The sequence below is a fragment of the Nerophis lumbriciformis genome, linkage group LG11 (assembly GCF_033978685.3).
Source record: "Nerophis lumbriciformis linkage group LG11, RoL_Nlum_v2.1, whole genome shotgun sequence".
In the NCBI taxonomy this organism is placed as follows: Eukaryota; Metazoa; Chordata; class Actinopteri; order Syngnathiformes; family Syngnathidae; genus Nerophis; species Nerophis lumbriciformis.
The window spans coordinates 14,049,783-14,065,186 of NC_084558.2; the positions used below are offsets into that span (position 1 = coordinate 14,049,783).

The 15,404-nt window shown below is 40.4% G+C and overlaps 1 protein-coding gene across 2 annotated transcripts in view; it reads left to right on the forward strand.

Moving 5' to 3' along the window:
- Positions 1 to 14,126, forward strand: part of mrtfba (myocardin related transcription factor Ba) — a 36,686-nt gene extending 22,560 nt beyond the window's left edge. For both annotated transcript variants that reach the window (XM_072914081.1, XM_061967289.1), the window contains 9 exons: positions 87 to 221; positions 292 to 536; positions 864 to 1,017; positions 3,814 to 4,800; positions 5,051 to 5,173; positions 5,296 to 5,442; positions 7,996 to 8,133; positions 10,581 to 10,641; positions 10,716 to 14,126. In XM_072914081.1, the coding sequence (XP_072770182.1) occupies positions 87 to 221; positions 292 to 536; positions 864 to 1,017; positions 3,814 to 4,800; positions 5,051 to 5,173; positions 5,296 to 5,442; positions 7,996 to 8,133; positions 10,581 to 10,641; positions 10,716 to 11,206 (2,481 nt within the window). In that variant the 3' untranslated portion in view covers positions 11,207 to 14,126. The remainder of the gene's footprint in view (positions 1 to 86; positions 222 to 291; positions 537 to 863; positions 1,018 to 3,813; positions 4,801 to 5,050; positions 5,174 to 5,295; positions 5,443 to 7,995; positions 8,134 to 10,580; positions 10,642 to 10,715) is intronic.
- The last annotated feature ends 1,278 nt before the right edge of the window (positions 14,127 to 15,404 follow it).

Here is a 15,404-nt window from a genome sequence, read left to right on the forward strand (position 1 = left end):
GTCAGAAAGGGGATAACCAAGGGATGTTGTGTCCTTAAACAGTTCAAAGTTAAGAACACGTTTTCTGTGTTGTTCCAAATGTTTAGTCCCCCCTAGCTGCTGTACAATCCACCACAGACAGAATGAAGGTATTCACTGCGAATGAGCACCCTTCAAGCCGCCCTGCAGTATCTGCTGCTCATCCCGTCACTCCTTCCAAGCCAGGCCCAACACTGGTGAAAGTATGTATGATCAAACGACTTCCTCTTTTTATCAGAGCGCAAAATAATTTTGGCCTATCTCCCACAACAGCAAAGCCAGCAAAAGACGCCGTCTGAGAAGAGCCGCAAGAAAGGCAAAGAGCCCAAACCCAGAGTGAAAAAGCTCAAGTACCATCAGTATGTTCCACCAGACCAGAAGCAGGAGGCCTGTGAGGCCCAGATGGATTCCTCCTATGCCAGACTTCTAGAGCAGCAGCAGTTGTTCCTCCAATTACAGATCCTCACCCAGCAACAGCAGCACTACAACTATCAGACTATTTTACCTGCCCCGCTCAAGTATGTTAACGACAAATGCTAAATACAAGCGATAACTCATCACACAAGCCATAACTAGATCCAACCAGTCTAAAAACTACATAGGACCTCCAAGCTTCTGTTTGATGTTAGTCAAGAAAGTGTAAAATGATTGGTTGAAGGCACGTCATAGACTATCACTGGCAGTCGACATGTATACACAGCTGCCTTTAGCATTAGTGTCTAAAAATAGAACAATGTTTGACACTACAGATGCCATTTTTCTTTTTTTACATATGCCCCCTGTTTCAATGCTGTAAAATACACTGTTCACCCAGATGACAAATGGTGTTATGTTACTCTCCATAGGCCCGTGACAGAGGGCATAAGCGGCAGTCCGACCTCCATCGTTGTTTCTTTGCCCACTGCACCTCCACCACCCACACTGCCTCTGGCACGGCAGAACAACTCCTTCTCGAGCCGTAAGCCCGGAGTCTTGCCTCCCAACTTGGAGGAGATGAAGGTATTTGTCTAATGTTTCAACAGATTGTACTGTCTGCACACAGTCCTGTCTCACAAAGTACGGCAAAAAACATTTGAGGTCATTGATTAAAAACGAGAGTACTTTGCATTAAAGCAAGCTGTGTAAATACAGTATATTAACCTGCACATACACACAACAGTTTAAGTTAAAGTACCAATGATTGTCACACACACACTGGGTGTGGTGAAATTTGTCCTCTGCATTTGACCCATCCCCTTATTCACCCCCTGGGAGGTGAGGGGAGCAGTGAGCAGCAGCAGTGGCCGCAGCCGCTGATTTAACCCCAATTCCAACCCTTGATGCTGAGTGCCAAGCAGGGAGGTAATGGGTCCCATTTTTATAGTCTTTGGTATGACTCGGCCGGGGTTTGAACTCACAACCTACCGATCTCAGGGCGTACACACTAACCACAAGGCCATTGAGTAGCAGCCACCTACAAAATTAGTTATACTACCAGTCAAATGTTTCAAAACATCTCATTTATAGCAATGAGTATGTACAGTTGTGTTCAAAATAATAGCAGTCCCGCATCACTAGCAAGATAAATCACTGTTTTTGTTAGAATTTCAACTTCTACACTGCAAGTAAGTTTCTAGAATGTTTAGTAAAGGTTTAGAAAACCAACAGACCCAACAGGCATGACGTGCATGCTGCTGATTCTGTGAAACTGAATCATTTACTGAAAGGGGCATGTTAAAAAAAATAGCAGTGCGTAGTTAAATTAGTGAGGTCATTGATTATGTGGAGAAAAAAAGGTGTTAAACAAGTGGCCCTTATTTAAGGATAAAGGCAACTGACGCTGCATATGCTGGCTGTGCATTTGTCCTTGGAAAAACAGAGTAAAATAGGTCGTTGAAGACACTGTTCAGAAGAAGAGCGTTCTTTGATTAAGAATTTAATAAAAGAGCGGAAAACCTATAAAGAAGTGTAGAAAATGATAGGCTGTTCAGCTAAAATTTTATCAAACGCTTTAAAATGGCAGCCAAAACCAAAAAGGTGAGGAAGAAGAAGAAAAACGACTATTGGAATGGATGGGAGAATAACCAAAATGGCAAAGGCTCAGCCAATGATCAGCTCCAGTAGGATCAAAGAAGATCTAAGATGGCCTGTGAGTACTGTAACAATCAGACCACGTCTACGTGAAGCCAAGGTACCAGCAAGAAGCCCCCGCAAAGTCCCATTGTTAAAAAAAAGACGTGTGCTGAAGCGGTTACAATTTGCCAAAGAACGCATTGACTGGCCAAAAAAGAAATGGCGTAATATTTGGGGACTGATGAGAGTAAGATTGTTCTTCTTAGGTCTAAGGGCCACAGACAGTTTGTCAGACGTCCTGTAAACACTGAATTCAAGCCATAGTACACAGTGAAGACGGTGAAGCATGGTGGTGCAAGCATCATGATATGGGGATTTTTCTCGTACAATAGTGTTGGTCCTATTCATTGTGTACCAGGGATCATGGGTCAGTTTGAGTACATCAGAATACTGGAAGAAGTCATGTTGCCGTATGCTGAAGAGGAAATGCCCTTGAAATGGGTGTTTCAACAAGACAATGACCCAAAAACACCCCAGCAAGTGAGCAAAATCATGGTTCCAGACAAACAGAATTCAAGTAATGGAGAGGCCAGCACAATCCCTGAACCTTAATCCCATTGAAAACTCATAAAAAATGCTGTTCATGAGGCAAAACCAAAAAATGCAGAGGAATTGTGGAACGTAGTACAATTGTCCTGGGCTGCAATACCTGTTGACCGGTGCCTGAAGTTGGTGGACTCCATGTGCCACAGATGTGAAGCAGTTATCAGAAACCGTGGTTATGCAACTAAATTATAGTTAATAATTCTAAGGAAAGTTGAATCTGCAAGCCTTTCTTCGTTTATAGAGTACATTTGAGTTTTGTAAAGAAATATGTCAACACTGCTATTTTTTTGTTTTATATTTCTTGTCTTTCTGTAAAATATTGTCAAATAAAATTACTTTTTTCCAATTTTCTGGCTTTGAAATAGAATGTGCATTGTCCTCAACGCATTTGTGTTCATTAAAGTACAATTTATTTGAAGAATTTTGAGGTTTACTCACCTTTTTAAACACACTGCTATTATTATGAACATAACTGTATGTTCAAATATTTCATTGGTACCGTATTTTTCTAACTTTCAGGCACGCTTAAATCCTTTCATTTTCTCAAAAATCGACAGTGCGCCTTATAACCCGGTGCGCCTAATTAATTCTAGTTGTGCTTACTGACTTCGAACCAATTTTATTTGGTACATGGTGTAACGACAAATGTGACCAGTAGATGGGAGTCACACATAAGAAATACGTGTGGACTGCAGGTTGACGCCTGTTCAATAAATGATGCTAGCAAGTACCCGTAAGTAACTTTGATGTTTCATTGAGAATATAGAACATTACACATGGCGCTCAAAAATCTGTCAAAATGTTTTAGTATAACTTTACACATGGCCTGTGTAAATTAAATGTTACACAGGCCACGTAACTTCCTGGCAGTAAACCTGCAAGAAAACTGCTGTTCTCAGGTTTCTCTGTCTACATTTTCACACTTTGCAATATTTCGTTACACTTTGTTCGGCATTTCGTACATATTCCTTATTTTTGCAACTCACTTTAAATAGTTATTGTTAAGTGTTTATTGATTTTAGAATTTTGTTTACATTTGAGTATTTAAGTGTTTTCCATGGTTGTATTGACATTTCCTTTTCTTTTCTGCCATATCGGCCATTCTTAGTGTTTAATAACATCACGATTATTTTCCAGGTTGCTGAGTTAAAGCTGGAGCTGAAGCTGCGTGGCCTCCCTGTGTCAGGAACTAAAATGGATCTGATCGAAAGACTAAAGCCCTTCCAGGATAGTCCTAGCTCGCCTGCTCTGACCACTATTCCATCACCTGCCACCACCACTCTCACCGCCATTCCCATGGAGATCGTCACCACCACTACCAGACCTGCTGTCACCCATCCACTCCAGCAAGTGGCCACTGAGATTATAAACTCCACGCCTCCTGTCTCGCCCCCGACTCCCAAGGGTCTTTTTAGCTTCCGGCAGGATGTAGGCCTGTCTGACACAAATTGTGAGCCATCAGGGCCCACACATCTCCCTCCCTTGCCTGTCCCAGAAAAGGACAGGAGACTCCATGAGAAGGAGCAGCAGATTGAAGAGCTAATGAGGAAGCTTGAGCATGAGCAGAAGTTGGTGGAGGAGCTGAAGATGCAGCTGGAGGTAGAGAAGAGGACTCAGAGCAGCACTGACTCTCCATTTGTAGTATCAAGTTCTACGAGCCCTGTTTCAACAGTCCTCAATACAAACACTGTAAAACTGGAGCAACCGACCTTGTCAAACTGTTCTCCATCTTCCTTTCCTAATTCTCTCTTGGGCTCCCGGACTCTTACTAACCCGCTGCAAAATGTGGTGAAGTTGGAGGACATGACTGTGTGTTCTGGCAAACCTGTCCAACTTCCGCCTCAAAGATCGCAGATCCTCACGCATACTCAAGGCCAAGTTAGCAGCAGCCCACAGCCTCTCCAGAGAAGTCCCAAACTCAACAACCAGCTGCAATCCCAACCCGCCGCCCCCAACCTGCAGCAGTTCTTCATCAGCCATTCTGGCGGGGTTTCCCAGATGCTTGGTCAACCTGAGACTCTGCTGACCACAAATGGTCAGGCTGGAACTCAAATTCTGCTCCCTGTGTCACTACCCAACAACACAGCTTCCATCCAGATGCCGAGCACCACGGTCAGCCTACAGGTACCATGCAGGACACATCTTCCTAGCTCACCTTGGAACAGTTTGGATTGTTTTACCCTGACCTGGCTTGTGTGTGTTTGTCGGTTTAATTGCTAGCCAAATTTGCTTAGTAGAGTGTAGACTAGTCTAAAAAAACATCATAAATCATAAAAAATGGCTTGGTGGAAATAGGACCATAACCTGTTTTGGTAGTTTGTTTATTCAACTTGTAAGCAACTCTTTGTATTTAATTTGTTTTTCTGCATCTCAGCCTGTCCTTCAGGCAACTGTCTCAAATCCAGGCCGAGTCCAGGCCTCCATTCCTCAGCTGCAGACCACCAAGATAGAGACATCCCCCAGTCAGCAGTTAGTCAACCACAACTCATTGCTGCAGGTTAGCCGTGCCACACGAGATGTCATGATATTAGAGCACAATATCAATATCTTTCATGTGAAAAGTGTTGATTCAGTGCTAATAGGTGTTTGTTGTAATGCTCTTGTTCCTAATGTTTGCAGACTTTAACAATGTGCACTAACACCATGGACACAAAGAACCACACAAGGCCTGAGATAAATCCCCAGTGTTTCTTGAGGAGCTCCCCGGATAGCAGAGCCTCTCCTCGGCCATCGCCCAGTCACATCTCCAATGGGCCCCTCAATAAGGTATTAACTTTTATTTGCCCTCCTATTCTGACTCATAGGGTTGCGCAATATACAATATAAATTATATAATTAGCAGACGATAGAGCTTTTAATACTATCAGTATGTCGTTAAATAATGCATGTTGATTACACATTCTTGCTGTCTCTCGTAAATGCTCGCGGTTAACAATACAAATATCGACAGTAACAATAGCAAGTATAGTATCGGTATATGTTCGATACTACAGTGGTAAGATCAATATTTTATATTATCAAAACATCTTTTGTCGTTATGGTTATTGTTTACAAACTCAGGAAATACATGGAGGACTTTAGGGGCAAAACACAAAACATTGAAATCAGAGCCCACATACAGTAGTAAGAAATAATTTAACAATATAATCAATATTGTTACACTGCCATCCTGTGTTTTTGTCTGATTATAATTGTCATCAAAAATTAAATCATTCAATATCCTAGAAAAATTGAAGTAACAGTATCAGCATTGGTATGACCAATACTGCCCCTGTACATACTTGGTATTGGATCACATTTGTAGTATTGTCCTAAACTAATGTAAAGTATCAAAACAACAGAAGAATAAGTGTTTATTGTATTTTAACAGAAGTGTAGATAGAACTTTGTTACAAGAGAAAGTAACCAGATATTAACAGTACATGAACAAGTATATTAACAATAGTTCTGAGAAAATAATACAACAGGACTAAATATGCTACTGCATATGTCAGCAGCCATATTAGGATCATTTGTAATCCTTTCAAAAATGTTTTTCATATAATTTATATACCACATAATTAGGGATGTTCCGATCAGAAAATTATTCTGCCGATTTCGTTACTGATCACCATGATTGAGGTGATGTTTCCATTTATTTGTGGTGAGTGCTTTAGACATTGCAACAATAAACACATCTATTGTATTGTTGGAGCAAAATTAAGCCAATAGTACACAACAACTAAACAAAAGTAAAAACTATCTACGACTCATTGTAATCCTTTGGTTTTTGCCCTCAAAGTCTTCCTGTGTCCAGGAAGTTTGTAAATATTAATAAGAACAACATTGACAAGAGAACGCATGTATCTAATTACTCTTGTATCATTATATACTGTTACTATCCTTGGTATCGACACCACCAATTTATGGATTGATTTACCCTCCTCTTACGTGTCGTGTACTGACTGTGACGATGCTGACACACTAACAGTTGTCATTTTATCCTCTCTCTACACTCTTATTAATCGACTTTCCTGTTAATATCTGCCTATTTTCTGCCATAACAAGATGTTATCTACACTAGTTCTTAAACTTCACTAAACACATATTTCTTAATGTTGTACAAAGCGAGCTTAGTGTTTAACTTACCTATTAGCATGCCTGCTCATGGCTTGCTCTCGGTGTGTAACATGTTTAGCCTTGTCCTCCAGTGATAATGATACTGATACTTAAGATACAAAGAAATGCAGTTTATTTGCCATAATGGAGTTGATTATTTGTAACTTAGAGGAGCGGCTCAACACTGTATGGGTACAAATAATTAGCTGCTGACCAAAAATAAATAATGTCAGTCAACGGGATCAGTGTTTGTGATCGGCATTAAAAGGAATTAATCAGCACATCCCTACAAATAATATTTTGAGATTGTTATCGATTGTTATCGTTATATATCGTGATACAGACTTTAGGCCATTTCGCCCATCAGTATTAATCATCCTCACCCTTGTTTATGTAGATTCATGTGCTGTGTTAAATATGGACTGGAGCTTAATGACAGTTGTTTGACATTGTTCACACTGCGGGGTGGGATGTCCAATTTAGATTTTATGTCAAGTCCCATCTTGTGATTGTTCACATTACAAAAAAAATTTTGATGTCTAATGTGAACACAATCTGACCCGCATGCAGACATGACATCATGTCGGAAGTAAACATGGCTCCAATTCTAGTAGGTCTAAGCATTTGTAGCAATTTTTAAGGATTTTGTGCAATCAAAGTCAACATTTTCTGAACTGAATTATTGCACATAGAAGATTAAGAAGGAAGATGGAGAGCATTTTGGCTCTCGCACTTTGTGGGACATTTGCTTCAATGTCTGCTCCGAAGAGCGTGTGGAGGAGCAGTCACAGCCACTGGAGTGGTGGAACATTGACACAAGTTCCTAAAACATTATTTTTACCTGTTTTCTGCTCATTTTTCAACTATTTATTTTGCAACTGTCTATTTTGGCAAATAATTCTGATGCTTATTGCTTTTTTCATGATATATTTGGCCGGATGAACGCGACCAGAGCGTTCAGACTGCAAACTCCTATCAGATTTATATCCCCATACGAAAGAGGCCTAAGTCCGATTTGAAAAAATTGGAATTGCTCTGTATACATTGATCCGATACAGGTCACATATGGACTGACCTGCAGTGTGAACAGAACCTTGGTCCCCCTTTTGCTATTGTAAAGTCGCCTTTGCTTTCATAAAATGCACTTTACAAATATTTAACATGAAATATTTATTTAACCTATGCTTAAGTTTGTGTTTTTTTCCCCTCCCTGTGGTCAAGTCTTCCTCTGCAACCCAGCCCAACTTGATCCTGCAGCCTGCATCTTTGCTTTCTCAGCTTCCCAAAACAAAAGAACCTCCTCGCTATGAGGACGCTGTCAAACAGAGCCGCAACATGCACGTCAACAACGTTTCACAGGTTAGAAACCCTACACACACACACACACCACACACACACACACACACACACACACACACACACACACACACACACACACACACACACATACTGGTTATCATTTGGAAAGGGGACCAAGTTTTTGATCATCACTTGTGGGGACCACCCTTTCTACAGGTTGTGGAGGCATAAAAAAAATTAGGTAAAATGGCCACTGCCCAGTTAGCTCATACACGTCTTTAAATCTCTGGATTGATGAAGTAATGTGCTGATCATTCTTACTGGGGACCCTGGGGAAAAAGAGTTAATATGGTTCATGGGGACCAAATTTAAATCATTTTGCATAATTCACACAAATCTGTACGTGACTACTGAGGACCATTTAAATAAAATAAATAAAAACAAAAGTAGATGTTAAACATGTTTACTTTTCAGTAAACATGTTTTATGGGCCAAAGCTTAAAAATCACTTAGGCATCTTCAGAATGGATCTGACTATCATTTAAAAAGGTTTCCCTTTAGGGCACCTGTTTTTTTGTCCCCATACCGTCAGAGGTCCCTTAAAGGTGTGTAAACAGAGCGATGTCCCCATTAAGTAAGCATTGCCAGAACACACACACACACACAGCCGTCACATGGCATGAACGTTTGTTTAACGCCACAACCACTCGGAGGTGTTAGCATGCAAGAAAGGTGAACATACTTCTAAGATGGTGCCAGGTATCAAAATCCATGAGTGTTAGGATGAAACCTACAACATTAGCTAAAATACTAGCATGCTAACATAGGATAAGTTAGCATTGATTGATTGATTTAAACTTTTATGAGTAGATTGCACAGTACAGTACATATTCCGTACAATTGACCACTAAATTGTAACACCCGAATAAGTTTTTCAACTTGTTTAAGTCGGGGTCCACGTTAATCAATTCATACTTCTAAGATGGCGCCAAGTATCAAAATCCATGGTTGTTCAGGTGAAACATACACCATTTGCTAAAAATGCTAGCATAAGCATAGCAACATTAGCATGCTAACATAGGAGAAGTTAACATACTTCTAAGATGGCAGCAAGTATCAAAATCCATGATTGTTCAGGTGAAACATACAAAATTAGCTCAAATGCTAGCATATAATGTTATAATGCTAACATAGGTGAAGTGAACATACTTCCAAGATGGCGCCAAGTATCAAAATCTGTGATTTTTAGTGGGGCCACATGATCATGACCTGGACTTTTGTCAAGATTAGAATACTTTTTTTATTTGATTTAAATAGTCAGTTATAAAAGACAAAGTTATACAAGTTCAAATGTTGCTGTCAAAGTTTAATAATGATGTTGTTTGAATCAAGTTAGAAACATGTAGCACAACCTACACCCCCTTGCAACAAGGCACAATGGTTCATTCCTTCCAATAACATGGAACTATTCTTTACTGTTCAACCAACACGGACGTCATCATGTCTTCAAAAGTAGGGGTAGAAGGCAAACTATGAAAAATCAGTTTGTGGTAGCAGAGGATGGTTATGTTAAAGTCTCACTTTTGTATCTCACAGCACATGGGGCGGTATAACTAGGTTGGTAGAGTGGTCGTGCCAGCAACTTGGGGTTCCAGGTTCGATCCCCGCTTCCGCCATCCTAGTCACTGCCGTTGTGTCCTTGGGCATCCACACCTACTCCCAGTGCCACCCACACTGGTTTAAATGTAGATATTGGGTTTCGCTATGTAAAGCGCTTTGAGTCACTAGAGAAAAAGCGCTATATAAATATAATTCACTTCACTTCACATAATTGTGGTGCGTTCAAGGAACCTTGATTAAAGTTCGAAACAGGTTCACTAGTTTTTAAAGAAGGGGGGCTTAGCTCCTAGTATATATAGTAATAATCATGATGATGATGATGACATATGATTATGATAATTATTATCCACTAAATGAAGGGTCCCCAAATTACAGCCGGATCCGGCCCCCCAGCTTTCAAAATCCGGCCCACAGGAAGTCCAAAGTAATTTTTTTTTAATTGTATTATTATTATTTTTTTATCTATCCTTTCTAATCCATTTTCTACCGCTTGTTACTCTTGGTGTCTCCTAGCCGCTCAGGCAAATCATATTGTCTAAAAATGAATTTTCACATCAATAACGTGACAATGTTAAGTGTTGATGAACATCAATGTTAATTGATGTTAAATGACAAAACGGATTATAAAAACAATGTATATATGTATATATATTGTTATATATATTTAAATATATATATATATATATATATATATATATATATATATATACACACACAGCCTGGCCCCCGGCCAAATTTTTTTAACCCAATGCGGCCCCCGAGTCAAAAGTTTGGGGACCCCAGCACTAAATGATTCAGCTGACCTCTATGGCGTGAAGAAAAAAGTGGCCACATCCCACCTTGGATTGTATATCAAGTCTTGTCAGTACAACCAGATGTCTTTGCAGGTTGCCACAGCAACCAGTCAGCAAATGGATGACTTGTTTGACATCCTCATACAGAGTGGAGGTAAGAACTGCTTCTGCAGAAAGATAGAGTTCATATAAATAAATATAATAACATTTTTATTTGACCCACTTCAGAAATGACTCCGTTTATCCCGCATGATTGTCTGACTAAGAGCCACCCGGTCACAGCCAGCGTCAGCACGCTTCCCCTCAACAGCGCCCTCTACAGATCCCCGCCACACATCCAGTTGGCCCCTCCCCCCACGCTGAGTCCCGCCATGGACCCCAGCCTGGCCAACCTCTCCTCGCTGGCCACCGACAACCAGCTGGAGGCCTTCCTGGAGAGGACGCTGGCCGACACGCCGTCGGCATCAGACCCGCGCACGCAGGGCCTGATGGAAGAGCTGCAGGCGCAGCTGATGGACCAGCATCCCTACTCGCCCATGGACACCTCCGACCTGTCCTTCTGTGACTCCTCCTCCTCGCCGCCGTCCTCGCTCAACATGGCTTTGTCCGACCCGGCGCTGGACAACATGGAGTGGCTGGACCTCACCATGCCTCCGGGCCCGGGCGGGATCCCTGCGGACTTCCTGGACTCGCATGACATGCAGCTGCACTGGGAGTGATGCGCCGCCGCAAGATGGAAAAGAGCACTGATGGCGTCGGTAACAGTTCAACTACGACCACGTGGAACTACACGCAGGAGTTTGCACAGCTGTCAAAAAATGATGATGTCATCACTTCGGTGGCTAAAAACAAAAAGGATGGAAATGGATTGTCTAAAAAGGCCAGGAAGAGGCGGAGCCAATTGGACTTGAGTAGCATGGACTATCTGTACATATGAAGAACATGGCTCATAAACATCATGATCCTGCCATATTGTGACCCGTGTGCACGTCCTGCATGTTTGCTGACTCGTTACGACGCTGAGGAACAAACATCCACAAAAACTATCTGGGAAGGAACACAGGTGAGAGCTATGCACTACAGAGGCCTCCACTTGGATGACGTCACAGATTTGTCCACAAGTCTCTCTTTTATGAATGTATTCTGTCAGGTGAGGGAACTCTCGTAATCACGGCAGCTTTGTGATTGTGTAAAGGGAACAAATGTAGACCTCACATTTTAGCTCCATCCATATCCAACTGTCCTGCAGTGTGTGTGTGTGAGTGTGTGAGTGTGTGTGTGTGTGTGTGTGTGTGTGTGTGTTCTTGTATTTCTACCCTTTTTGAGATATCAACAAGGAAAAGTACCTTCCATATGAGGACCTGTGAACAAGTTAGGACATAAATCATGGTCCCAATACGGAAAACCATTGCATCTAATAGAGAATGTCTCATTTGCACCCCTGGTGGTGAAAAATATCAAAATTAGGGTGGTCCCAAAAAAGAGGGATTTTTCAAATTGACTGTGTCGGTTTTAAAAGTGCTCCCCCTCTGGTCAACATATGTAATAACAAGTGTGTGTAAAATTGAAATGCGCCCCCTTTGGCCCAAAATTAATAAAAAAAAAAAAAAAAAAAAATGTATACAGAGACATACTGTAATAACTTGAACTTAGACTTAGACAAACTTTAATGATCCACAAGGGAAATTGTTCCACACAGTAGCTCAGTTACAATGATGACTTTGGTGTAAGGATGGAAAGGACAATGCAGGTATAAATAGACTAAATATAGCGCTATAAAATATAACATATACGTAATATTTACATAATATATGTATTATGTAATATATGAAATAAATAATGAAGATTAAAAAACAATTACAAACCAAAAATTACCTTAAAGCTTACTTTTTTACTATTTGGCATAGTATGTATATATTATTAATCTTGTAAATACACATCTTTATATATCTAAAAAGGGTGGTCCTAAAGAGGTAGGCATTTTTCGGAGGTCTCAAGAAGGTAACAAACACAAGAATGTGTATGTGTGTGTGTGTGTGTGTGTGTGTGTGTGTCATCAATGAAGTCATTAGAATACAGTCAGAGTAAAAAAAACAAAAAAAACTAGCCTAATTGGACTTTTGTAGCAATGTTCCCATAGTTAGAATTGAAATAGTCAGTTCCAGGGTCAAACTGTCGCCATCACTAAAAATTCAGGCATTTTAACATCATGACACAGGTGTGGAAGTGCATGGTGCTGTCTTACCTGGTCGTGAAAGTGTAAGAAGAAGTTCACGGCTGTGTAGTAAAACTTCAAAACAACCCAGGAGTGCTCATGTTCACTCTGGTGAGAGCAGAAATAATCACAGAGTTGTGTAGATTGTAAGTGGAAGTGATGGATCATCATGTTTAAAAGTCTACCCCAGCTGACTTAGGGACAGCCAATCACAAGGCGCATATGAACAAACAGACTTTTGTTTCCAAATATATTTTTGGATGTGGTAGAAAGCAGGAGTGAACCCACACAAGCCTGCGAGGCGCATGTGCTACCCACTTAGGCACCGTTCTGTCTTTTGAGGAGTCTATTAAAAAGGAGCGCAATACTGGCTGCAACCAGCAGGAGGCGCTGTTGCTCCAGGCTCCCAATATAATATATTTAATAATCTGACGTCCTGTGCATGTTTAGTCGTGCGGAAAAATCTCACTTTTAGAAATGTATGAATTAATCTAACAAGGATAAAATTAATTGTTCTTTTATAACAGATTCAGCCATGTTGTACTGACTAGCCAGGGCAGATAAAGAGTGCGTCACTTCTGCTTTCCTCGGATGACAAAATAACCCCATAACTGTTCTAAAATAAGAACGATTGCTGAAGTCACGTGGGTTGTGTGGGCGTGTCACCAGCAGCTTTACGTCGTCTTTGTGTCGCATTGTCCGTGCAGTGTTCACTTCCTCCTGCAGCAACGTGTTGTTACCCCCCATGGCCACAAGAGGGCGCCATCACTGCTTTAGTTCTCCACGCAACTTTGCATAGATGTGATTCCATGTGGAGCCTTTTGTCACTTGAGCCAATACTAACGAGTTATTTGTTTTTTTTTACATTTGTTCGCCTTTAAGGGTGTCAAATTGAATGTTTTATGGACAAAACAAGACATTGGACTTTATTATCACTTTTTTCAGGTTGATTTATTATGATTATTATTTTTCTTACCACTACTTTGGTTTGCATTTTTCTTGTTCTACTGATATATTTGTCATATCGGCCCTCGGTGATCGGAGCCCGACTGGCCAGTGAAGGTCAGCTCGTACGTTACTGTAACCATGACAACCTTGTACTGTACTTTGCTGCATGTGATAACAGTTAAGAATCTACTACGGTGTTTCTGGATAACTCCTGGGCTTCCCCTTACCGACTGCAGTTTATCACCATGGTAACAGTAACATCAATTCTGACTATTCTGGGATTTAAAAAAAAAAAAAATCACCCTTTCCTTCCACCTTTTGTTTGCCTGCCATACGTTTTGCACATTGTGTACATACTTCTATAGATGTAAGTCATATTTTTATACATGTTTAGAATCACGGGCTCTCTATGTTGTAAATACTTCAAAGGATGTAAGGCCTTTTTATGTGAAGATAATAAAATTGGTGTACTATGACCAGGCTGTGTCGTGTTTGTGGAGTGCATCTCTGCCAGGAATCTTACAATTTTTTATATTTTGCTGTGAAAAAATTGATAGATTTAGTGATGGGTAAATGATGCTTCAGTGAGTGTATGGCACAGTTACTACCTGTATTGACAAAGCACTATACGGCGTTAGTTTTTCCATAATGGTTAACTGCCATCTACTGAATTAAAATATTAACATTTGACCTACAAATAAAATCAATAGTTGGCAAATGAATAACAAATGTGCAACTTTGGTCAATGAGCCAAATAGTGAACAGGAAAAGAAGAAGATCAAACACAAAGAGTAATATTTAAGATGCTTCAGTAATGTTTGATCAATCACAAGTTAGATCTTTTTTTCATTTTCACATCAAACATTTCAAAGACTTTCCACACAACGCTCACAAAAACATTACTTTTCCACTAACCACATTCTTTTTGAATACTAAATCCTCATGTCCTAAAGGTTTAAAGCCTGTGCGTTCCGCTGGTATAACCCAGAAGTGTGGCTTTCATAGAGGCGTTAAACATGTAATTAAGTACAATAGATACTGCAGGTATTGCATTATTTTTTATTGCCCAGAGTGCTATTTTGCTTGAATTTGTCTATTTTTACTCAACACCCATAATTCCTTTCATGTTCTTTACAAAGACATGTGCATAACAAATCCCACCAAATGCTATGCTAATGTCAATGTTGGGTTTTGTACTGCAACTAACCTCAAACAGGGCAAACTTTATATGATAATGTTTACATTTTACAAACGTTAACGGCCCTCTAACATTTTTTTTTGTCAATGCTGGTTTACAAGTTGCAACATCTGAGCCATGTTGTGCTTTGTCAAGTGAAGAAGTACAGAATGACAATCATCCCCAAAAACACCATGACTTCATTCCAACAACAAAAGAAAAATCGTAAAACATTTGTCGTCCTCCAAACTCTGTCATTTGGCTCATGTGCTTAGCAACTGTTTTTCCTGTAATTTAGAAACAACTTCCGAGCAAACCGCAATGACCTCGTCGGTCACGATGACATCATCGCATGTTTTCCCAAGGAAGCGTTCTCTGCTTTCGTTGAACTCTTTTTTGTGGTCACGGCTTGAAAAAAAAATAAGCTGTTGACTTGGAAGGCGCTCAAGTGTTTTATAGATGTCTTTATCTGCAGGGCAGATACATCAGCGTCACGGTTTCAAAGAAATCTGCTTCTCAATCCACCTAACAATCATTTACTTTGCCCCAAATTGTTGAATTAATGAACTCATAATTT